The sequence below is a fragment of the Hydra vulgaris genome, chromosome 09, assembly GCF_038396675.1.
Source record: "Hydra vulgaris chromosome 09, alternate assembly HydraT2T_AEP".
NCBI lineage: Eukaryota > Metazoa > Cnidaria > Hydrozoa > Anthoathecata > Hydridae > Hydra > Hydra vulgaris.
The window spans coordinates 23,804,730-23,831,016 of NC_088928.1; the positions used below are offsets into that span (position 1 = coordinate 23,804,730).

At 28.1% G+C, this 26,287-nt stretch overlaps 1 protein-coding gene across 2 annotated transcripts; it reads right to left on the reverse strand.

The window, feature by feature from the left end:
* LOC100215052 (uncharacterized) lies at positions 1–26,287 on the reverse strand. Of its 2 annotated transcripts, XM_065805085.1 has the most exons (5): positions 26,206–26,277; positions 18,036–18,116; positions 3,020–3,132; positions 2,772–2,906; positions 1–319 (listed from the first exon to the last, which is right to left on the reverse strand). In XM_065805085.1, the coding sequence occupies exons 3-5, from the start codon at positions 3,092–3,094 to the stop codon at positions 149–151; spliced, it is 381 nt and encodes a 126-aa protein (XP_065661157.1). In that variant the 5' UTR covers positions 3,095–3,132; positions 18,036–18,116; positions 26,206–26,277; the 3' UTR covers positions 1–148. The 2 variants fall into 2 exon arrangements, with proteins under 2 accessions (XP_065661157.1, XP_065661158.1); XM_065805086.1 differs by lacking the exon at positions 18,036–18,116 and having other exon boundaries at positions 26,206–26,287.

A 26,287-nucleotide genomic window follows, 5' to 3' on the forward strand; every position in this document is an offset into this window, starting at 1 on the left:
TAAATAAACGGATATTTTAAGTATTTTTTACTATAAATAACAGTTCAGAATATATAATAGTACAAACAATAATAAAAATGTCTTTTCTAAACAAAAAGTTTCTATTAATCGCATAAAATTCCGATCAACCTTGTGCCTGAGATATTTTTCAAACATTTGTATTTAATTCAACTTCTTCTTTAGTTTCCTCAGGAATTCGCATACATCTATATTTCTTTGGCTCTGCAAGTGAACTTTTATTTCTTTTCGTTTTGAAATCCGGTGAAGGGATAGTACAAGTAAGTCCGTAATCACAGCCGCATGTAAAAACATCGTCTTCCTAAATAAAAACTTCAGTTCATGCAAACAAGCAATTTAAAAAATCAATTCAAAAGTTGACCTGTAAAACGAAATTTTGACAAATTTAAATTAAATTTATAAACAGAAAACTCAAAACAAATTGGCAAATAAAGTGGCTAGATAGCTCAGTTGGTTTGAGCGTCAAATAAATTGTTAAAACCCGGGTTGTGTGAAACGAGTTCAAATCCAGTTACCACTCAGTTAACTCAGCGCTTGAGTAGTATTTCGGTACGCAAAAATGTTAGTCAGTAATGGATGCTAATACTTTGGATTAGTCTTTATGACTATTTGTGGCTGTTTCTATGCTGAGCCAACAATAGGCTGGGTGAATAAAAATGAGCAATTGCTGTTACTTAGTAATTGGTCAGCTTTACGTGAATAAAATCTTTAGCAATTATGCTAAAGTTTTTATTTACGTAAAGCTGAGCAATTACTGAGTAAATTGCCTAACTTTACGTGAATAAAAGTTTGAGCAAAACTACAGAAGTTTTTATTCACCTAAAGCTGACCAGTTACTGAGTAAAAGCAGTTACTGATTTTTTATTCATCCGGCCTAATATCTTTGGATTTAAGAGCATTTTATAGTAAAATATAGCATGAATTCAAATAAATAATAAAAAAAATTACTTGTTTAAACTTTTTTTAACTTAAAAACGCAACAGCTGTAAATGTTTTTGTAACGCTTGTAAAAAAGACAAAAAGATTTACTTAACAAAATGATTTAACATATTTAGAAAAACTTATAAGCGTTAAGTTTGCTAATATTGATAAAAGCAACATACAAATTAATTGATTTTATGATACGGATTTTTATATTGGAATTTGACAAACTGCTATTTAAAACTTTAGAGTAAAACAAATAATAAATAAATAGAAATTAGGTTATAAACTTGTTTCTTTAGATACAAATATTCTTTTTCGGTAAAAATGCTTTAAGTAACACGCTACTATGTTAAACTTCTTAAACTTCTCTTCCGTATAAAGATATAAAAAATAATATATTTGATAAATAATAAAGATAAAAATAAGTTATATATTTGTGATAAAATTACAAACTTCTAATTTTTACCATTACGTAAAAGTGTACTTAAAATAGTGCAAAAAATGTTAGGTACTTATTTAGAGATTAATTACATATCAAAAATGTGTTATTTAGTTCCAGAAACTCATTACTGGAATAAAACATTATTTATAAAAATATATTCTGGTTCAGAAAATATATTTTAAGAAAAAAAGTTTACATTTGTTTAGGAAAAATGTGTACTCTCAGACTATTTGTTAATCCACTCTGACCTACTGCATTTATTCACTCTGACCGACTGGATTTATTCACTCGGACCGACTAGATTTATTCACTCAGACTAAAATTTATACATCTATAATCATGAAACAGAGAATGTTATCAAAATATAGCTTTATTGGGGAAAAGAATCCATTTATGCAATGTGATAGTTCTTTGACAGCCCAAAACAAGCACACCACAAATTAACTGATGTTTGTTCAGGCTAGTAGCCTTACATTGTATTATTGATTATAACATTACTTTTTGTACACAAAATGGCACAAGATAGTGCAAAATATTTGTTTATCATTTTTACTTCGCACGGGCTACCAAAAAGATATTCATTAGGCCGGGTGAATAAAAATGAGTAATTACTTTTACTCAGTAACTGGTTAGCTTTACGTGAATAAAAGCTTAGCGAAAATTGCTAAAGATTTTATTCACGTAAAGCTGACCAATTACTAAGTAAAAGCAATGGCTCATTTTTATTCACCCAGCCTATTAACGACATATAAAGTTACCAGCGAAAATCATTGTCACTGGTTAATTCAACTTTTTTTTTAATAATCTGTAGCTTTTAATCCGGCTTTCTAGGTTTTGTTTTACACCTGCCTTTTTTGATTTTCAACTTAGTCAAATGAAATTTAAGTATACTTTTTCTATACTGATTTTTTATTTATTTAATCCATCTGATTTTTTTAAATAATCACAAGCTTTTTTTTATATTGCTTTATATTTAAAGTTTTAAAGTTTTATGCTAAACTCAAATAAATATTATAAAAAATGAAGAAACTAATAAATCGACAATGCTGATTAAAATCCAATTAAAATTAATAGGTGTGAGATGATTTGAATGCATGAAAAATAATAACTGGCGTAAGTTATTTAAATATAAAACTATAAATATAAATAGTAAAACCCAAATTCTGATTATGTATATGTGTTTATTTACCATTATCACTGAGTATTAATTAATGCAGTTGGTTCAATATAAATTAGAGAATTTTAATAAACTAAAACGAAATTGATTTATTTTGAATAAGTTAACTATAAATAGAGCTATTAATCTTTATCATTGTAATACTTTACATTGATAAAGATTTTTTAACAAATAAAAACAAAAGCTATGCAAACAAAACATGAAAATTACCAAAAAACTAATGGAACAAGTCTCTCCAATTTCTTTATTTTTTAAACAAAACCCATTTGTTTGTGAAATACGATGAGCGTAAGCACAACAAAATCCTTTTGGACAGTCATTGTGAGATAAACATTTATCATATGTCTAAAAATAAAATATATAAAAACACAAGTACTTTCGTTGGAATGTTTGAATGCAGTTTTTATTAACATTTTTATATAAACAAGAGGAAACAAGTATAAAAAGGATAAGTTTACTATTCGTCCAGCAAATGACAAAACGATGAAATAGGAAGCTATTATTGCCACGAAGAAACTCTTTTTAAACTCCATTTTTTTAATAAAAGATTTTTTAATAACCTTTGAAGAAGCTAAAAAAAAAACGTAATATAAAGCTATATACAAATATTACATTTTTGTATACTTTTAATGAGTTCAAAAATGAGGATGAGTGAGTTGGGGTGACATGCCGTCAGTTACCCAAGTCTGCTGCTTCTAAGCGCCAAAAACTAAAATTAGAATTCTTAATTCATTTTATTTATAGCTGCTACAAACAAATATCATATATATATATATATATATATATATATATATATATATATATATATATATATATATATATATATATATATATATAATTATAATAATAAAACAAAAGAAATAAGAAAAATATTAAAAAACAACAACAACATAAATAGCTTTAATTTACTAGAAATATAAAAACTTTACTCTACCAATTTACTGCGGTTTAACTGTGGGTGAAAATAAGAAAATTTACTTATATCCACCCAAACTTAATTTAGAAATTACTTGTAATGTATAGAATAAATAGAAACTAATTTGTAACCTGTATTTAAACCAGATGACAAATTTAAATATAAGTTTAAAATCTAAATTTTTTTATAATGACGTTTCGAATACAAAATTAGTCAATTGTAGACGCAAAAACTTTCGCTATTCAGATTTGATAACCAAAGATATGAATGTTGGTTCCTGTTGAAATTAAGAACAGGTGTTTTTTTCTCTCTTCTGAATAGTAAAAATGTTTTAAAAATTAAAGAGTTTATTGTAAATTTCCACAAAACGCAATATGCTGCATTTAACACGATGACTGTAAATGCATAACTAAGACTTGCGGGCTTTTCTTCATACTTTCATAGTTTTTTTGTAATATTTATATTATACATAACTTTTTTATAATGTATAATGTATATACTTTTTTAAATATATAATTTATATATTATGAAAAGACATCATCGATAATGTAATCGAAAGATCAGCTGCGTTAACGCAGCCGAATCTCCTCACCTAGTGTTGATTTTTTGTTGTCTTAGAAACCAACATATATAAGAAAAAGAAACAGATGTATTAAATTTTGATAAAAAATCAATAACTTGTAAACAGGAAACTGGTTAAAGTAAAACAGATTCCGCTTTGAGAGCGTCAACAAGGCTACATCTGTCAAGTATATATATTTTTTTGTATTATTTGTTAAAGATTTAATGTTAAAAATACATGTTTACAATATTTCTACAACTTTTGCTCCTTGTCACTCAGTAAAATAATTCATGTGCAAATAACTCGTATAATTTAATAAGCTTTAGGTTATTTGTAAATATATTATGGAACTTTAAAAAAATGTTGGCAGCAACGGTTGTATATTGGTTATAAAAGTGTTTTTCTTATCTAATTTAAAGTAACCTAATGTTTAAAAAAAGGTTTTTAAAACGTTAGTAATGTTAACGAACGCAACAAATGCGTAATGTTACGAAAACGTTATTTGCTGGTTGAGCAGTTATGATTTATAACTTACTGATACAATTTTAAGAAATTATAAAATTCGGCGTATATGAACGATTTGTATCCATTATATATATTAGTATTTCCTTAGCCCTATAACACTTGTAAGGTTTATAAAAAAAAATGTCACTTCATGCCAACCCATTTCCATTTCGAAACACCATACATTACTAGTTATTTTTAATGCAAACTTAATGCATATTTAAAACGATATACAATATAATTGTATATAATAAAAATGATGTTAACAATAATATATATATATATATATATATATATATATATATATATATATATATATATATATATATATATATATATATATATATATATATATATATATATATATATACATACATATATATATAGTCACGGACAATATTAGGCAACATTGTTGAAACTCGAACAATAAAAATGAAATTATTAACGTCAAAAATAACTGGAATGATTTTATTAATATTTAATTAAAAATAAAAAATAAAAACTGGAGTAATTTTATTTTATATTTTTATTTTTTTAGAATAATTACCGGAATAATTTTTTTTTTTTTTTTTTAATTTGGCTAAACGAATATATCTATAAATCTTTTAACTTGTTGCAAAACTCTATTAAATGAAATTAACAATCTTACAATTTAATCTTACAATATTAATCTTACAATTTCTCCGTCCAAAATAAATGTGACAAAAGTAAGAAACATAAAAGTTTTATGAAAAAGTTTTGTCAATACCTATTTATTAAAGATGATCATTATTAAAACCATTTTGTTAAAGCTATTGAAAATAACCATTTTAAACTATATTTTTCGGAATTTAGTTTTAGAAAAAGTAAAACTAATAATAATAATGGTTTATCATCAAAATTATTCATTGGACATCAGATCTCGGGTAATTTGTGATCGAAAAAAGGGCCTAACCTACAAAAAATATGTTGAAAAATATCAAATATCAATAAGTAGTGCTAAGATGTGTATAAAATAAGAAATAACTGGTTCTGTTGAAATTTAGAAAAGACTTAGTCGCCTCCCTAAGACTTTAACAAGAATAGATATGCTAAATGCACGAATAGCAAAGAGAAATTCAACAATAACTTCAGATAAGACCTGTTGTTGAAAATCTTAAATTAAATGTTTCCAGTCAAACTGTACAAAAGATTTAATATATCGTAATCAGAAAAGTAAACCCCTCATTAGTGATATAAACAAATAAAAAACGTTGCATTTGCAAAACTGCATATTAACAAAGGTGAGACATTTTGGAACTCAGTGTTATGATCTTATGACAGTAAATTTCAAATACTTGACTTTAAAAAAAAGACAAAGAGTTTGGTGCAGACCTTGTGATGCGCTTTTTGATAGAAATCTTAAAAAAACTGTCAAGTATGGAGGTGGCTCAGTTATGATTTGGAGATGCTTTGCTTCAAATGCCTGAGCAGACGTGGCGCAGTGGTAGTGCACTTGCCTCAGAAACAAAGGATCCGTGGTTCGAACCCCACCTCTGGGCAAGTTTTGCGACATCGGTTAGAAAGGAGGCGTGAACTTCCAATTAAATGCACATCCGCAATGCTCTGTGATAAGACCGTAAGGACATCTTGGGGCACCTAAATAAAAATTAAAAAAAAATGGTGTGGCAAGACTGGTGGTTATTGAAGGTATAATGACAGAACAACTGTATGTTGATTTGCTTTCCAAAAATTTATGTCTATTTATATTCTTTTTTCAACTAGACGACGACCCCAAATACACCAGCAAAGTGACACAATAATTCCTCAAAAAAAGTAAAATTAACATTCCTAAATGCCCGCCACAAAGCCCGGACCTTGACCCCATTGAAAATTTATAAGCAATTTTCAAATTTTAAAATACCTTCTTCAAAACGAACAAACAAAAAAGAATTTTATGAGGCTCTTAGTGAAACTTAAAATTCAATTAATGCTGACGTCACGTCAAAGCATGTATTGTATAACTATATATTATTACTTTTTTACATTATTATATATAATGTATGTATAACTATAAATTATTCCATAAAAAACACAAGAAGAAAACCTTCCTCTGAAGTTGCCTGACCTTATCTTAAATGATAACTTAATTAAAAAGCAAGCCAGTCATAGATTCTTAGGAGTTTTTGTTGATGAGAATTTATCCTGGCTTCCTCAAATAAGATATATTCAATCTAAGATCACCAATATAATCGGTATGATGTATCGAGTTCGCTCATATGTCAATAAACAAAGTCTCAAACTAATATATTTTGGACTAATTCATTGCTTCATCAGCTATGCAAACATAACATGGGCGAGTTACTCTAAAAATAAGCATGAACACGCCAAATCTATAATGAAAGATATGAAAATGCTGGATGTTTTTGAAATAAATATCTATCAGCATTTAATTTTTATGTATCGATTCAATAATAATCTCTCTTCTGCAAACTTTAATAACAAGTTTGAAATAAACAAAAAAGAAAACTATTATCTAAGAGCAAATATAAGTAACTCATATAAACTGCCTCAAAACTTTAATAAATATGCTGAATATAGTATTGCATAGCGAAGACCAAATATATGGAATAGTTATCAAAAAGGATTCAAATGTATGGCAAAGTCATTAAGTTAATTAATTAAGGAAATTTTTAAAATTTGAGAACCATTTGTGCGTAAAGAGATCACCAAGTAATTTTAATTATTTTAGTATTTATTTTATTTGATCATTTTTTGATTTACTGATTAGCGCAGCAGTTTTATGCCCATTAGGTTTTTTTATTTAGTATTTATATTCTATTAAAAATTATAAAGGGGCTCTATGAAAAGATTGCGATGACGTATTGCCATTTTCATCTTCTTTGAGCCCCTGTCTATTTAACTCTTTATTTTATAAAGATCATTGTTAAAAAGAAAAGTTTTTATTTTTTATTGTATATACAAAAACGGTGCTTGCAAAAGGTGGTACAACAAAGAAATAAAATGAAAATCAAACATGATGTTCTTGCATTTGTAATTATAGTTATTGATGTATGTATGTATATATATATATATATATATATATATATATATATATATATATATATATATATATATATATATATATATATATATATATATACATACATGTATTTAGGGGCGGATGCAGCATTTTTTGATGTTTGAGATATATATGAGAGCAACAAGTTAATAAAATATTTTTTTATTATTCTCAACAAAAGTTTAAACTCATCGATAAGTTTTAAATTTTGTTCAATAATTTTTTAGCATTAAAAAATTATGACCATACGAAGTTTGAACCCCTTCAATTTAAGGGGGTTACGCATTTAAAAAATTATGACCTTATATAGTTTGAACCCCCTTAATTTAAGAGTGTTAAAAATTTTATGAGGTCGTAATTTTTGAGCGTTCAAAAATTATTGAATGATATTTAAAATTTATCGATAAATATAAATTTAGTTGAGAAAAGTAAAAAAAACTATTTAATCAAGTTGTTGCTCTCACATTTAGGTGGCCAAAATTCAATTCTTGCAAGTTTTTGCAAAGCTCCTTATTTGACATAAGTATAAATATATAAATATTTGGAGTATGCTCCATGATTGGAAGTTAGTTATCTCAAACTTCAAAAAATGCTGCATCCGACCCTGCATCCCACTCACTCATATATATAAAAAAATAAATAAAAATAAAACTTTTTGCTTTTTTTTTCTGCGTACAAAATAATACAAAATGTGTGTACACAATAGTTTGTGCAGAGACAAGTATTGCTATTTCTAAACAAAAAATTAAATAGTGAAAAATGAAACAATAAAATGGGAAAAAAAAGATATATGGAAAAGTACTCGGCGAACGATACGGCGACTGTTTCTTCTTCAAAATTTGGTTGTAAAACTAATACTGACTAAGTTCGTAACGTGAAAATTTTTAAGGATGGGTTGTTTGTGAAAAAAAAGGCAGTTTGGAATAGCAAATAAAAGTCTTGTTTTATTTTTATAAGAAAATTTGCATGAAGCAAGAGAATTTGGTAAAAAAGGAAGGTTGATTGAACCATACGAACTCCCCCCCCCCCCCATCCTTCCTTCCTCCATGGTACGGGCATGCCAACTATGTCTAACAGTAATAGTATATGTCTTATGACATAAGTATGTATAATAGCCTATATATAATTGATTACAATAGAACCTATTTTTATTATTAAATATCCAAATTTTTTTTTTCTTTTCATGATGTGGCAAAATTCAATTTTTTTTCTTTAATGTAAAATAAGACAAAATGACATGTTTTTTATTTCAATGACATTAACATTAATAATATTCATTTAAAATCATATAAATATTTAATTTATTATATGTTTGTAATTAAATAATTATTTACTATGTGAAGTGAGATTTTTGATTTTTTTAAAACTTTGTCTAAACTAATATTGAAATGTTTCACCGTTCAATGTTTCATATTTTTTATTGAAATTTCACTAATTGGTTAACTACATAAAGCGCGTGAAACTTTTTATTATTGTTATCATTATTATTGTTATTATAATTATCACTAACGAGTAATAAATTACAGCAAAGTTATGGAATCATGAAACCATTGACCTGGGTAGTTATATTAGATTGTCTAAACATGTGAACTATTTTTATTTTGCAACAACTTTTTCTACATTTTCATATTACTCATCACCTATCAGACCGTACCGTTAAATTTTGTAAGGGGATCATTTTTGAAAAATGAGGCAGTATAAAATACTAAATATTGTTCTCGATTTATGTAACAAAATTCTTGTAAAACTTTGCAACTAGACCTAAAAGTCCAGTAACTTTATGGAACACTCACAGCCATAAAAGCCTCAAAGAAACAAAAGTCATATTAGAGTAAGAGTTAGTTGAGTAATTATGGAAACAATTAGATAGGTGCCTTGTATAAAGTTAAATAACTAAGTGGAAGAAATGGTAGTATTTGATCATGTATACATCTCTATCTCCAACAGTAAAAGAGGAACTGGTCAGGTCAAACTCACTTTTATAGAGCTATATAGAGTTTGCAACTAGAACAAGTGATATTCAGTAAATAAAATAAAAATAGAATCAATAACTATGTATTAGTTGTATTAGTATTTCAAGGTTACATAACTGGACTGGACTGGACAAGGTTACGTGACTGGACTATTAAAACATTTCTAAGTTTTGGCAATACAATAATTTTTATCATTACAATAAAAATAAATTTTTATTGTATTATATATACTTTTTCATTTCCAGTGATGGCATAATAAACCAGTTAAACGTGTGGCGCAAGACAAGAGGTTTATGCAGGGTTCTTTAAATAAACTAGGTGACTAGTATTTGGTTTGTGTCCAAACACCAAGCTTAGAGGTTTTTACTATTTTGTGGCAATCTGCAGTACCATGACCACATCCAAGTTTGCATGCTAAGCAGCGCTTAGTTGATCTCGGATTGCTTTTAATAAGTTGCTTTCAACGCTCTAAATCCAATTTCATTGACCTAACTGATTTGGGTCAATTAACGTTAAATTGACGTTAAAAAATCTTGAAACCAGCGTTTTGCTGACGCCTCAAACACCAAACCCAAACCTATCTGATTGCAAATGTATCGTCTGGCTTCGGCTGATTAGTGATTCTACTGAAACTCATAAAGTAGTTAGAGCCGTACATGGCTTTGAACGTCTTCCATATTTAGATGAATATAAACGTTTTACGTCCTTTATGTGCTCAAATCATTAAAACTTCTCTAAGCTTCCAAAACTTTCTAGAAATTTTAAGAAAATTACTTATTACTTTTTAGCCAATCCAATACATGTGAGTATATGTGTGTATGTATTTAGGTGTGTTTTTTTTCTTCTTTTTTCTTCAATATACACATCTTCATCTACATATTGCGTCATTATGACAAAATAATATCATAATCAAATCAAGTTTTTAAAACTATAAGAAAATAAATAAATATATTGCGTCAACATATGACATTAAAAACATTGGAATTAACAAAAGTTTTAAAAGTAAGATAGTAATTTCCTTGCATTAAAATTAAATATATGTTGCTTTGTTGCACGTTTGAAATGTTTAGGTAAACTTATAGTTTTATATAACTTGTTAGGATCAAGTTCCATAATCGCGTTAGGATAACTTGTTAGGATCAAGTTAATCGTGGACCTGTGATAAAGTGTTTAGTATAAAAAAGTTATTCATTGAGTACTTAGACTGTTATTCGTGATTTATAAAAATAATGTGATTTTGGAAAATATTTGGTAGCATAAAGTTTTTTAACTTAATTATAAAAAGAACTTAATTATAAATGTTAAAAGCATTTATTTTATAAGCATCGAGTATTCCAAGTTTTTATAGTAGAGGCAATATAATAACTCTTTGCATTTAATATTAAGCAACCATTACTTCATTATAATATCTGGCACTATTATAACTATTTGCATTTATTATTAAGCAATCATCATGTTTTTCCTCTTCTGTTGATTGTTGTTAACTTCGATTGATAAGTAGTTGCCCAGAATATTTTGGGGTAGTGCTCTGTTTGTGCTATATATGTAACTTGTGCTATATATGTAGCTGTAAAAAAAAACTTTTTAAACAAGTTACATCTAGGAATGTTTGCACTTATGAGCAACGGTAAGTTTTATGGTGGGCGAATATAAAAACTAAGAAAATTTATTGTTAAGAAATAAATCTATATTAGAAATTTATTAGCGAATTTTTTCAAAATTAAATGAAGAAAACGTTATATTTAGACTTTATATTGGACATTTGTCGCGTTAATCTTTTTTCTCAGGGCCCGTTTTAATTAATCATGAAAAAAAAACTCTTTAAATTAATTCAACTCAGTTATTTAAATTGCTAACAAAAATATATTTTTTGTGCTATCTGAGGGATTACAATCAGTATGTTGATGGCAAATACTTATACATGTATTTGTTTATATACTTAATCTATGATGAAAAAAAAATTTAGGTGCTGATATGACAGCTCAATTTAATACTAAACATCTTTTAATTAATGAGCAGAACAGCTCAAAACTACGTATTACGTGAAAATTAAATGAAAGAAATATTATATTTAGACTTTTATATCAGACATTAGTTGCGTTAAACTTTTCTATTTAAGGCTCTTTTTAACATTAATAAATAAAAAAACTAAATTTACTAAAATGTTATTACTATTTCATATTGCTAACAAAAATATGTTTTTTTAGTTTTTACGCTATGTAAGGGATTACCATCAGTATGTTAATGGTGAATATAACTTGTATTTGCATTTGCAAATGTATAGTTGAAGAAAACTTTAGATTTTTAACTTGTGCTGATATATACAGCACAAGTTAATACTGAACATTTTTTAATCAATGAACAGCTAATAAAAGCTTTTTTTTTATAAGAAATACATATTTATAAGAAACGCGAGGCGTTTTAATAATTAAGTAACAAATAAGAACTATGATCAAATAATTTTAACTTGTTATCAGGGAACTAAAAAGCTAAAGAAAATAAAGAATAAAAGGAAGAAAAAAAAAGAAGTACAGTTTATCAAGCTTATACTTAGGGGCTTTCCATTAATTACATCAACAAAATAGAGGGGAGGGGTCTGGAAATATTTTATAAGGGGGAGATTAAGAAAAACTGACATCAACAATGTTTCTTTTTTTAAATAAATTTAGTTACTTAAAAAAGAAAAATTAGGCAGCAATTGTAGTCTTGTGTTACACACTCACTCAAATTTCATTATTTTAATGACACTAACCACATTTCTACTTTTTTTAACCGTGCTGTGCTTTAAAAATACCCCACACATACAGAACTAAGTAAGCAAGCACGAGATGTTTACTCGCAACACTACTATTTTTTCAAAGTTTGTGTTTGTTGGTCTGCTATGAAAACAAATAAAGATTTATGTAAGTGCATAGTCTATATTATATTATTTAAATGTTTATACCCGGGGTCAGAACCTGTTGCTCGCAAGCCAAATTTGATGTTAAAATTTCGATGTTAAAATGCGGCTGTCTAACTCCATGCACAAATACTATAATAATATTGAAAAAAAAGGTTTTAATAGCTCTTTAAAAACTGGAAAACTTATATAAATTGTAAACTTTGGTTCCACTCTTCCGTCTTAAAAGATTACCAACCCCTGGTTTTTACAAATTATCAAATGCATTATTTTATTATACTAGACTCTGTTAGAAATAGTTTGTTTATAATGTAAAATTGGATTAGGTCTAAAGTTAAAGTAAAGAGGATTGGCACATTCACGGATTGTGACTCTGCACTGTACATAAGTTATGATAAATACTTAACATTATCTAGGACTAGAGCTGTCAACCGGTACACGGGTAACCGCCCGTTGGTTACTACCTGGGTAGCATTATCAAATACTACCCATTATTCCAAATTATCCAAATGCTACCTTTATCCATGCAATAACAATATATATATTTCATAATTTACAGATGATTAATTATATGCATATCTTTTAATTTTCCAATTAATAATCGCAGTAAAACAACTTGAAAATATAAACTTGTTATGAGATAAATAGTAAGGATTTCGGAAGACATCAAGGAATCCTCCATCAAAGTTTTAACGTTTCTCTTTATTCTTTTAAACTCCATAACTGAAACAATTTTTTTATTATTGACATAATATCGAGTAAACCAAGAGTGTTGCATGTAGCAATCACTCTTACTTCTATGCACTTTTGACAGAAAATTGTTGACGTATTTAATGTCAGCCCCTTAAGTATTCTGAAATGCAAACACTGCAATTTCGGTTTAGTAATTTAAATTATTTTTTTTGTTCATAAAAAAACATTTTGGTTGAAAGATGTAGAGTAAAAAGGGGTGAACAGCGGAGATAACTGAACACTGTTTTTAATTTTGATTGAATTCGGTTTTTAATAAAAATATTTGAAAATCATTTTAGTTTTGTATTATAGAGAATTTTATGCTCTATCTGATGAGATAAAGATTAAAAAAATTTCAATTAATAATTTTTGTATCAAACTCAAAAGTTTGAGCCTGAGTATTAATTTTTTAAATTTTATTATAATACCGACGTAAAAGTCACGGAAATAAAATAAAATAATATTAAAGTAAAAAGATATATGTGGTTAGCGCGCTTGCCTCAGAAACTAGAGATCGGTAGTTCAACGCCGCCTCTGGGCAAGCTTAACAACATCTGAAAGGAAGGAGGCGTGAACTTCCATTCAAATACTTATCCGCGGTGCTATGTTATAAGACCGTAAAGACTTCTTGGAGCACCTAAAATAACTAATTAAAAAAAAAAAAAAAAAATGCCAAAACATTGCACAAAAAAAAAAGTACTCTAAGGAGCAAATAAGTATGCCGTTTGGAAGAATAAATCGTGGTGAAATAAGTTTGTGTAAAGCATCTCAAATATACAATATTTTCAAAAGTTATCTTATATCGGTGTTAATGCTGATAAAATTATCAAATTGCGGTTTCGGTAGAATACAAAGTCAAACCATTGATATTGTTGCCGCTTATTTAAAAGTTACAAATCAAACCAGTTTATTAAAAAATAGCCGACCTGGAAAAGAAAGGTGTCATCATTTTATTAACAGATGGAGACACAAATTAAGCATTAGAGCTGTAAGTAACATATCAGCATTGAGAGCAGCATCTTGCACTAAAAAAATTCTAGCAAAATTTTTCCAAACATGTAAAAAACAATTTCTTAAAGCAAATATTAATGAAAATAATTCGTGCAATTTATGGAGCTTTGACAAAATTGGGTTTTTGAAAAAAAGGCAGATCACCAATAATTTGCAGACGTGGGACTAAACATCCATTAAAATTGGTCGGTTATAATAAAAAAATAAATTATACAGTTGGTAGTTGTATTAATGCAGTTGGACCCGCAATTCCACCATTTATAATATTTAAGTAAAAACTATACAGCAGTTGATGTTTAGGTGATCCGTCAAACGCCTAATATACAACATCACCGCCACGATGGATGGAAGATAAACAATTTATGCACTGGCTGAATAAATTATTTATACCAACAATTCAAAAATCTCCAGGTATGCATGTGTTAGTATTGGATGGTCATAACACATATTTAACATATCAAGTTGCACTAAAGTGCATTGAAAATAATATCAAGTTAATATGTTTACCATCTCACTCCTCCCACATACTTCAACCATTAGATGTGGAAGTATATTATCATGTCAAAAAAAACAGGATTACTTGCATAATCCTGTTTTATTAAGACAGGATTATGCAAGCAAATTATGCACCAATTTATCAAAAGAAAGTTTTGTTGTACAAAAAAATGTAAAATTGTAAATCTCTTTTTCTTGTAAATTAATCCTATCATTTTGTAAATTAATCCTATCTTTTTCTAAATTAGTTGTTTTCTAATTCTAAATTAATTGTTTTCTATTTGTAAATTAATTGTTTTCTTTTTGTAAATTAATTGTTTTCTATTTCTAAATTAATTGTTTTCTTTTTGTAAATTAATTGCTTTTATTATAATTACTTAATTTAAATTACTAATACTTTAACACGTTCAGTCTTAACCAAACTATCGGGTAAAACTGAACTTTTTTTTTCAAATAAATTCATTTTACTAAAAAACTTTCAACCTTTTTTTTTTTAATACATATTCGGATAGCTCATTTTTCTTAACAAAAATAAACAAAAAAAATTTTTAAATCATTTTACTGAGAAAAAAAAAAAAAAATTCTAAAAATAAGTGTTCAGTTTTAACCCTTTTTACTCTATTTTTTATTTTAAAAAAAAGATAAAAATAAGGTCAAAGTACATCACAAGTTTCTGATTCATCACCCATGCCTGATGTATGGGTGATGAATCAGAAATTTTTGATGTACTTTAAAAAAGTGTTGGTAAAAACTTGTTGACTTGTTATAAAGGGGTTGGAGGAGATTAAGAAGTGCATGATATTACGTGATGGACTAGGGTGATGCTTTAAAGGTTGTTGTTTTTTCATATAAAAAAAAAAAATTTACTTTTTTTTTCCTCATGGTTTTTTACTTTATAATATTTCATTATAATTTCACTCCACGACATAATAAGTAATTCATAGATTAGAAGAAAAATATATATTTATACATCGTTTAAAATTTAGTGTATTTTGAATAATATAAAATATATATTGTATAAATCTAAAAGCTTTGTCATCAAGAACCTTCGAATTGAAAAATAAGAAAAAAAGTTGTTAAGAAAAACTTAAAAAGTAAAATTATAAAGTAACACACGGAGACATTTTAAAGTCTACTGCATATTAGAAATATTAGATGTTGTAAATTTTTTATCATAAAGTGTATTTTTGGTCACTGTTAATTAAGTAGGTCATTTATACCTAAATTTTATTTAAACAAAAGCGTTTTAAAAAATCATATATTTGCTTGATGACATCTTTGTAAGAGTAAAAGGGTTTTTTGGTACATCGATTTGAATAAACCAAAATTTATAACATCTCAAGTCTTAAATAATAAACTAATTTAAGGAGTTTAAAAATACGGTCTAATATAGTTTTTATTTTGAATCTAATAGTAATGTTTTTATTATGTTGTAAAATAAAGAAATTATTTGATAAAAAAAGAAATATTATATTTAAGTTGACCAATAAGCAGGGTCGGACTGGCACTGAGAAGCCCGGAGGGAAGGAGGGGGGGCATAGGGCCTTATGGTAGCAAAAAATTTAGCAAAAAAAAGAAATCCATATGCAAGGTTTTAAAAATATATTAATTCTAAATTGCGGCGTTACACCATTTTATTTTCTGCACATTATTGCCAGGCAAAAATGGATTTAAGGTCATGGTAACCAAATACTATTTGTATTTTATTGTTTAAAGAACATAGCCATTTACGCAAAATTAAAAATCATATAAATAAAGATTTTAATTTTATTTTTATAATATAATATTATATATTTTATTTTATTGTAATATAAATGTTTTAAACTATATATAAGAATTTTTTTTTCTAGAAAAATGAAAAATTTTTTAGATTAACCTATTTTACCGTATGTAAAGCTGAACTCCAATTGTATTTCACTAAATATTTTTTATAAATACAAAAAACTGAAATATAATGTTTAACTAAGAAATAATGATATTTGATTATAAAATCTCCAGCCCAATTAAACATTTCTGAGCCTCTCTGGTTGGGAATCACTGGCTTCTTATAACCCAGCGTTTATTGTTGTAATTATTATCATGTTCTGAATCTCTTAATAAAATAATCATCGTAAGGAGGAGGCCTATAAATAATTTTACACCAGCACATTTTTATCCTTTCGAGTGCCCTGGGCCTACATAAAATATACGCATTACTCAATAAAAACACGATGTTTAATGTTTTTTTGTAATAAATTAATTTTTTATTTTCTTAATCAAAAAAGTTTACTTTACCACTAATAAATAATAATATAAGGCTGGTTAACGATGTCTTAGTTTACTTTATTAAACATTTCATATTTAAATCGTAAAAATTACTGCTATGTTTATAGGTATTGTCGTTTATACAACTCTGGCTAATTGCCATATAGAGGCCACATACTGCCTGCAAAGACAAGTTCAGCTCACTAAAGACCATCACAACCAGCTTCGCAGACCAAGAGTAAGTAATTTTAAGAAGTACGAAATATAGAAGAGTGAAAGTCAGAAGAATGCAAGTTAGAAGATAGGATAGAGATAACGGACAGATATTGCACAAGATTTTAGAATGTGCAATTAATGTTCATATCTAATTAACTTGATATGAACATTTGTTACGTATAATGTTTACTTAATTTACGTAACTTAACATAACCTTTCAAGCGACCAACTAGGATTACCTGTTGCTGAAACCAGACTTACGCAGGGCCTTAGAGGGCGGTGTTATATAGGAGCCGAGATTCCATGTCCTACTTAAGGGTTTATTAGTTTCCACTCAGCCGAGGCTTAGCATCGCCAACATAATGGCTTTTTTCCATTTAACATCCGGAGTGAACGGATCGCTTTGAGATTTCTGAACGTAGAAGGAGCAACGAAAAAGCGACTACGTCAAGAACCTCTATCGACTGTCACAGTTTCGGTCTCATGCTGTTTCTGCTTTCTAACAACACCGTAACCAAGTGAAAGGTGGTCCGGAGTCGAAATAAGCACAAATACTACGAAATAAGAACAGATACTACACTTGATCTTAGCCATTGGGTCGAGTAGCGAACTTAACATAACTACTATATTAAATGTATTGTTTTTGAAAAATTAATGCTTATAAACAATAACTAGTTATTATTGATTTGTATTTTTGTGTGCTTTACTTGTGGTTCTTGATTTATAGTGAGGCCCAGGATCTTCAGACATGGTGTGGGTGCGGGGGAAATCCCACCAACCTTCCTGCCCAGTCCAACCCCGTCAATAAGCGTTACTTCCACGTACGTCAATAAGCGTTCTTCAGTCAGTAATTATTAAATAACAATCTGGAATAATACTTACTCTTTAAATTTCCTTCTATTTCTATAAATGAACACCGATTCTCTCTGTTAATATGCTAATATTATTCCTTTCTCTTGCAAACTAATATATAAAATAAAAATTCATTACAACCAACAAAATGCCAAACAACAACTATAACAAAGAAAATGTTTAAAATACTTTGAAACATCATCGTGGGAAAGAAATATAATTAAAAAAGAGTCCATTCAAATTCAACGTACCAAAATCGACAGTAATTGACAGAAATAAAAGTAAAAACGCCAGTCAACATGGAAACGGAAGGCTAACAGTTTTATCAGTTGAAACTGAAAAGTCGTTGATTCATTTAATTCAATGTTTCATCAATTGGCAAATCTTCATTACAGTGATGGTATGATTTTAAAGAGGATAAAAATCTAATTTAGCATTACGCAAAGCAGATAACATTGCATCAAAAAGAGCGCCTCTTGTACTTCAAATATGATTGATAAATATTTTAACAATTACAAGAAACAATAAATAAAAATTGATAAACTAAAGGCTTTACAAATTTGGAACTGCAATGATGTAAGGTTTTAGTAGAAACCGAGGAAAATTTTTAATTTCATGCCAAAAAAGTACAACGCGTGCTTTTAAACTTACAAAAACAATCGAAAAATTAATTATACCGTAATCAACTGCGTCAATTTAAGTACCGTCTTTCGTTGTTTATAAATCAAAAAGATTTATCAATCATGGGGCAAAAATGGTTCAACCGACACAGTGTATACAAGATCAGTTTTAAGATGGATGGTGAAATCGCAGTTTATTCGGAGGTTAAAATGGCTATTTATCCAAGCAGCGAAAGTGATTGTTTTTAATTACTGAAATGAATAGCCGTTCACACCAGAGATGCGGAATCCCAAAAAGCACTCCGGATCCGAAACTCACAAAAAGATTACTTCTTTCTAGTTTTTGGTATCCAGGTGCTCTAAAAACATAAAAAAGCTTATTGACTACTTATGGGAAAAGAAAATTAAGACTTTTAGTTTAGAGGAACAATTAATTTTTTAAAGCCGGAGTCCTTAGGTATAATGGTGGCAATGAGTCCGAGACTCCGGGCTTAAAAACAATAAGTTCCAAGTTATTGAATCATATTAACTTTTTATTTTTGCAGATCATAAGTCTAGCAACATATTTAAAGCTTCTGGACACCAGAGACCAGGAAAAAATAGAGATATAAAGCCGGACTTCTTTTGAGACTTCACATTCTTGGTTCACACGCAGTCAGTGCTTTTGAAAAAGCAGGGTTATTTTCTTTTGATAAATCCAATATTGACCTATCAAAACAGAAAATAACAAAGCATTTGAAGATCCACTACTAGAGCTATAGAGCTAGCATAGACTATATCATCTACTGCTCAGCGCTTACCATGAATTTTATCAACACCAATAACACCAAAGACAAGTATTATAAATTGAATATTATAAAAAGAAACATTTTTTAATAAAAAAATAGTTTAGTATCTGCAATGAAAACATTAATGAAACAAACTAATGTCGGTGATAAATACAAGTCTAAAAGAAATAATGTAACAATTGAAAAGAATTTTTGCTAAAGATTAAATTAATGAAATGTGTTTAAGCAATAAGTGAAAAACAAAAGTGCTAAAACAACCTGATTTACTTATAGTTGGTATCTTTCTAACTTTACTAAAATAAACAATTACACTCGCATTCTATTAAGTTATTGGTTTATTCAAATTCCCAATATTGAACAAAACTTTATGAGATTTTAGTTTTTGGAAATTTTGAAAAGCAATGCTGGTTCTATATATTTTATAGTAGGTATTGAACAATCGTATCTTAATATGAACAAAATGTCGTAAAATCAGTATTTGATATAATTGAACCATCCATTCATTACATATTTGATCTTTCATTAAAATCAGGTATTGTCCCAGGCTGAAAATTGCCCCAGTCACCCCTATTTAAGTCTGGAGATGATTTTGATACTACTAATTGTAGACCTATATCGGTTTTACCGTACTTTTCTAACTTACGGTAAAACCAATATAGGTCTACAATTTGCTGATGACTATTTGCTAATTTTAGTTTTGCTAATTCTGTTTTATTCACATTAAGACACTTTTAAATATAGTTAACAAGGAATTACATAAAATAGACAAATGGTTCATGTGCAAGGCCGGATTATGGGTCTTTGGGGACAGGTGCAAAAAATATTTGTCCCTATTCCTAATGAAATATAATCAAAAATGAATGTAGCCAAACATGAAACTACTTTTTTACTCACAGAGAAATTTTTCTTACTTTCAAATTAGCAATTACTATATCGTCAAAACTTGTATTTCTTTCAATTTTCGTTAAACAAAGAGCATGCAAACAAACATTTAACAATGAGAAACGGAGATCATTCTTAACTCTTGCTATTATTGAAAATGCGCTTTCTGCACGACAATTAGTATTGGGAAAGGTTAGAAAAATCCGATATGCAATGTCAGCATTGAAAAAAACTGATTTTAACTTTTTCCTACGAATTGCTTGTAAACATCCTAGTACTCATATATGAACTCTCATTTGACATGAACTTAGAAAACTTGACAATTTTATCATTGAATTGTGTACCATGTAATTGTAATTGTGAATCATGCAATTGTAGTCAGGAAGATAAACAGTACAAAAGCAGCTGCAACTATTACAGGAACGATCATGATCGGAAAACTATCTAGAAATCCAAACTTTCTCTCTGCAAACTCGTGAGCAGAAAGCCTTTTTTCTTTAAACATTTTTAACTTATCTGTGATAGGATAAAAGTGTTCAATTCTAAATTTGAAATGTGTTTATTTCTAAATTTATCATTTCCACTGAGAACCAATTTATTACGTCTCTATTCTCACCAACTCCTATTTTACGCATCTTTTTTTTTGTATTTTCATGCTTGTGCTGCTTGAGAATAATGTTTGGGAACCTTCCGGCACATTCCCCAATACCAGGCAGAACTTTTATTTTCTTTAAAATTGTAATAACTTCATTTAGTGTCTGACGTTTTTAATCTTTATCTGGAACAATTAATTCTAGGGTTTTAAGGATATGACTGTAATTTTGATTGTAAAATTTTAATAGAAATGGCACTTGCTGATCACGTTGTCTCACTCAGATTTTTGATGGTAACTTTCCTGTCCTTTCCTGCATCACTTACAAGATCGTTACAACTATCTGCCATCTGTGAGTGGTCAATGAAATGTTTTAAACATTTCCTCTCCCTTAATTTCCTTAATTTTTTAAATGTTTAGAATTAAGGGAATGGATCAAATTTTGAAAGGAGCCCCAAGGCCCTGAAAAAATTTCTGTCACTGAAATCACCTATTTCTTCAGAGTTACCTCTAAGGGCTTGACTTTGACGGCACAATAACTAAAGTATTCTATAACTCTCCTCAGAACATCCCACAAGTAACTCTTTTCATTCTTTTTCAACTGCTTCTTCAACTGAACGTTAATTTTCTTTTTATTGTGCCTTTTCCAAAATAGCAGTGGACTGCATCAGTGTGTTGTTGGTTTTGTTCATGCCTCTTTATAGAACTGTGTTCATATGACCAGTCATCGAATTCGATTCTAAAGTTGTTTTCTGAATCTTGAAAAAGCAAGCAGAAGAAACAAAATATTTTTCCAGTGAATTGTAAGTAGTTAAGCTCTTTCAAATTTCACCATTTTTTAACTTGAAAGAAAAAGTTTCATAGTATTATCTCTCAACGTTCAAAAATTATGACCATATAAAGTTTAAACCCCCTCAAATTGAGGAGGTTGCAAGTTTTAAATGGTCATAACTTTTGAACGCTGAAAGATAATACTATGAAACTTGAAATTTATTGATGAATATAAGTCTAGTTGAGAAAAGTACAAAAAATATTTTATCAAATGTTGCCCTCACGTTTGAATTGTGTGTGTTGGGGCGAGGGAGTGGGATATAAAGTTATAGGGCTTTTTAGTTCCCAGCCTCCAATTTTTTACAAAGTATCATTATTTGACATAAGTATAAATATACAAATGTTTGGAGATTACTTCATGTCTGGAAGTTAGCTATCTCAAACACCAAAACATCCTTGATCCGTCACTGTACTCCACATTCTATTAAATATTTTGATTATACTTCAAAAACTGCCGCTATTGCTTTAGTAGTGAAGATATTTAGTGTGCTTGAAAGTCAAAATGCTAACAATTTTCAGTTGCAATAACTGAAAGCGATTAACTCAATTACCCATGTTGAAGAGCAGAGCAGCATAATTATTACATTGTTGAAAATGGTTTTTTGTTTTTAACAAACACAAAAACATGCATAAATAAGTCAAATATATTGTTTAATGCACTATTAACAATAAAATCAACATTTACTGGAAAAAAGCGCGATTTTAAATTGTAGGCTAGAACTAAAGGCTAGAACAAAAATTAAAACTTGCTTAAATTTTCAAACTTTTAACGCAATTGTTTTTTCGAAATATGCATTTTCAGAAACGAAATAAATTTAAAATAACATTGCTGTTTATAATTTTATGAACTTTTAATGTAAATAATTAAAATACTTAAATTAAATTGAATTATTGCGTTTAAAACAGCATGACTATTAAACCCAATATGCCATCTTCATTCCCTTATATGTTATCCGGATATATCCAACTAGTTTGAATTTTCGGTATTCGATATCCGGATAGTCATTAATGCCTGATAATTAGAAGCCCTAGTTTATAATATATAATTCAGCAAGCATATTTTTGTAGCCTATCAATTTTTTGAAGTTTTGTTGTTTGTGTACTTTTCTATGATATATTTGCGTAGTTAATGAGACAGTCAATTAACCCAAAATGTATTAATTTGGGACTTAACATATTGACGTATGGTTCCGTAGCCTCCTCTACTTGAAAATTTATATTTTAAACAATTATTTTGATATTTAAATTTTATCTTTTCATCTGAGTACATTACATCACCTCTAAACTTTATGCGTTTGGAACGCAGGATACGTCTATTATAAAATATTGCGTCCTTTCTAGGGTTGCTTGTCGGGAGGCAAGACTCGCGACAATTTTGCATCTTTATCGACCTAGTTTCAAGCAGCTTATAAAGAAATTACACAGGCGAGAGTTTATCTTCCGTAATGCAATATAGAAAAATTAAAAGTTGGGCATTTTCAAATGCACTTACGAAAAAGACTCGAAAATATGTATATATTTTTTTTTTACATAATTTGTACACGGAATTGATACTTAAGAATATCAATAAATATTGAGCATTAAAATATATAGTTAATTGAACTTATTTACTAAATAAAACAATTAAGTACAGAAAAGATAGGGTCAATTGAAATAGTTTAAGAGTTTTAATTTTTTCAGAGTTGTACGAATTTTGAGGTATATTTAAATATATATCATTCAAATTAATTTTTAAAAGTTGACATCTTAGATAAGTTTTTATATAATTTAATTAACGGGTGATGCGGAAGTTATCGGACAAAATAAAAACGTCAATAACTTATTTATAAATAAAAAAAACAAACTACTATTATATTCATTTTAAATAAAGCATTTATCTTTTAATAAAAAATATATTATTTTTTATATGAAAAAACACTACCATCTGCAATTGATCTCAATTTTGCTCTGACGCCTTTCATATGCGACTGTAAAAAGTTTAAATCAATTTTTTGTAGTTTTAGTTTAACGCGATCAATCAAAACTTGCTCTGTTGAAGCTTGCCAATCTCCCTCCGTAAACCTTCTGTGCCAATGTCCCCAAAAATTTTCAATTGGTCGTGCTTGAGGCACATTTGGGGGATTGGATTCTTTATCAACGTAATAGACATATTGGTCCATCCAATTTAGAGAATCTTTAGAATAATGAGAACTTGCTAAATCTGGCCAAAATAAATAGTTAAAGTCTCCATGATACTTGTGAATAAATGGAAGAAGTCGTTTTTTTTTAATCATTCATTAATATAGATTGATGAATTGATCGTTGCAGCCTTGGAAGTGCGAAACAATGGCTCGGACATACCACGGTCAGATATGGCTATCCACATTATTAATTGTTTTGGAAATTTCTCTTTTCCTATAAAACGAACACTTTCTGGGCATGCCTTTTTGTTGTTTGTGTAGTATCCAGAATTTCCAGGCATGTTGTCCCCTGCAAAACAAAAGTATTTTTCGTCATCGATGACTAGAAGCGATTTTGTGTTATAGAGTTGGTTAACTAGTTTCCTGCTTCTTTTCTTTGCTTTTATTTATTGTTCTATAGTGTATTTTGGAGTCTTTTCACGTTTTCTATATTTATTTTTTTTTTTAACTGACGACCAATTGTCGATTGATTTACACCGAATTTAATACCTATTTTTCTCTGACTGACCCCTTTTCGATTGTTGACAAGTCTCGTTAATTCGGTTTTCTTTTCTCTAGTCCAGGATGTCGGACGACCAGGGTGCTTTCTATCAGAAAACTATTGAACAGTTTCAAGTCTTTTTAGGTTATCGTATATTGTACTTCGAGCAAATCCTTCCTTTTCAAAATGATTTACAATTTTTTTTATATATATTAGGTTTATTTACAAAAAACATTTTTAGTCGCTTTCGAAAAGATTCTCGTTCAGCCTGATTTAACCTTATTTTAAATAATTGTGTTTCAAATAATAAAGTTTATATTTTATAGAACGTTTATGCCTACGCATAAAACGACAAAAACTAATTATAATGCTCAAATAATGAAATTAGGATTTGTCCGATAACTTCCGCATCACCCGTTAAGTTAAAACACCTCTTATAGTATGTAACCTTATTCTTATAAATTTTTTTAAATAAAAATAAATATTTCTAGGGGTTATATATACCCTCGTTATTCAAGCAATATAAAAAACCGTTAGACAACAAACAAATAATAAAACTTCATTGTAATGTGTTCTATACTCCAGTTTTTAAATCACCAAAAAACCTTCAACAATTATTAACTCAAAAAAACAAGTCTCGAGTTCCTAAAAACTCTTATCCAGGAATCTACAAACTGGAGTGTTCGTGTGGAAAATTCTATATAGGTGAAACAAAACTTTAAAAATACAGTATCACCAGTGTTCTCCAAATGAAGGTGATTTTAATGAAGACGGTGATTACGTCACATCGTCGTTTTGGAAACCTCATTTTTCTTATTTAAGACGCAAGAACACATTACATTGAAGTTTTATTATATGTTTGTTTTTTAACGGGTTTTTATATTACTTGAATAACGAGAGTATATATGACCCCTAGAAATATTGTATTTTAATATAAAGAATTTTATAAGGATAAGTTTACATACTGTAACAGATGTTTCAACTTAATTAAAATATTATCGAAACAAAATTTAGTTTTAGTTGTTGATTGAATAAAAAACTTTATTTAATCAAAAAAAAAATTGTTTCGTTCATATTCGTATTTGGGGAGAATGAAATATGCTAGTCGATGGGTAATTAAAAGAACACTAAATTAAAAAAGTAACCAATAATAACAATTAAAAAAAAAATTTAGTTGTTGTGATGATGATGTTGAGTCAAATAATAATAAAATTTTTACGTGACTGCGTTTGTTGGATGAGACTAAGTAAAATTAAAAAATGTATCCGTAAAAATAACTCACGGTAATATTAATATTATTAAACAAAATCTATCATCAAATAAAAGATGCAGTGACCTTCTATTGCCTTTAAGCTAGCAACAAATTAACTTTTAAGTATTAAACAAAAGCTAAATAGATATTATTATTAGAATTAATGGTTTCTTGATGTAAACTGTTCTTAAAAACTAAAACCTTTTGTTATTTAACTTTTGTTGGAAGATAAGTTCTTAATATACTGAATTAGTTTTTCAACATTTTAACCAATCAGCTGATTGTAATTTATTTTCTAAAAACAAAGAAAATGCTCTAGTTGAGTAACTTATATCTAGTTGAGTAACTTGGTTAAAATGACAAAAAATAACGTCCTGGGACTCTTCTTAATAAAACCTAGCAAACCTGAGTTTTTTAGTCAAATTTTTATAATTTTAATATGTTTTCAAAACAAAATATAAATCAAAAAGCAAAAATGATTCAGCTTCCCTTGATGACATCGTCTCATATGCTAATAGTGTGTCAGATAAAACAAAAAGATAAAGTTTCACAAAAATTTATGCAGTAAACTTACATTGAGCACTTATTTTTTGTAGCGAAATGTTGTTTGATATTGCAAACTTACAATACACTTTTTGTCAAATTTTTTATTTTTG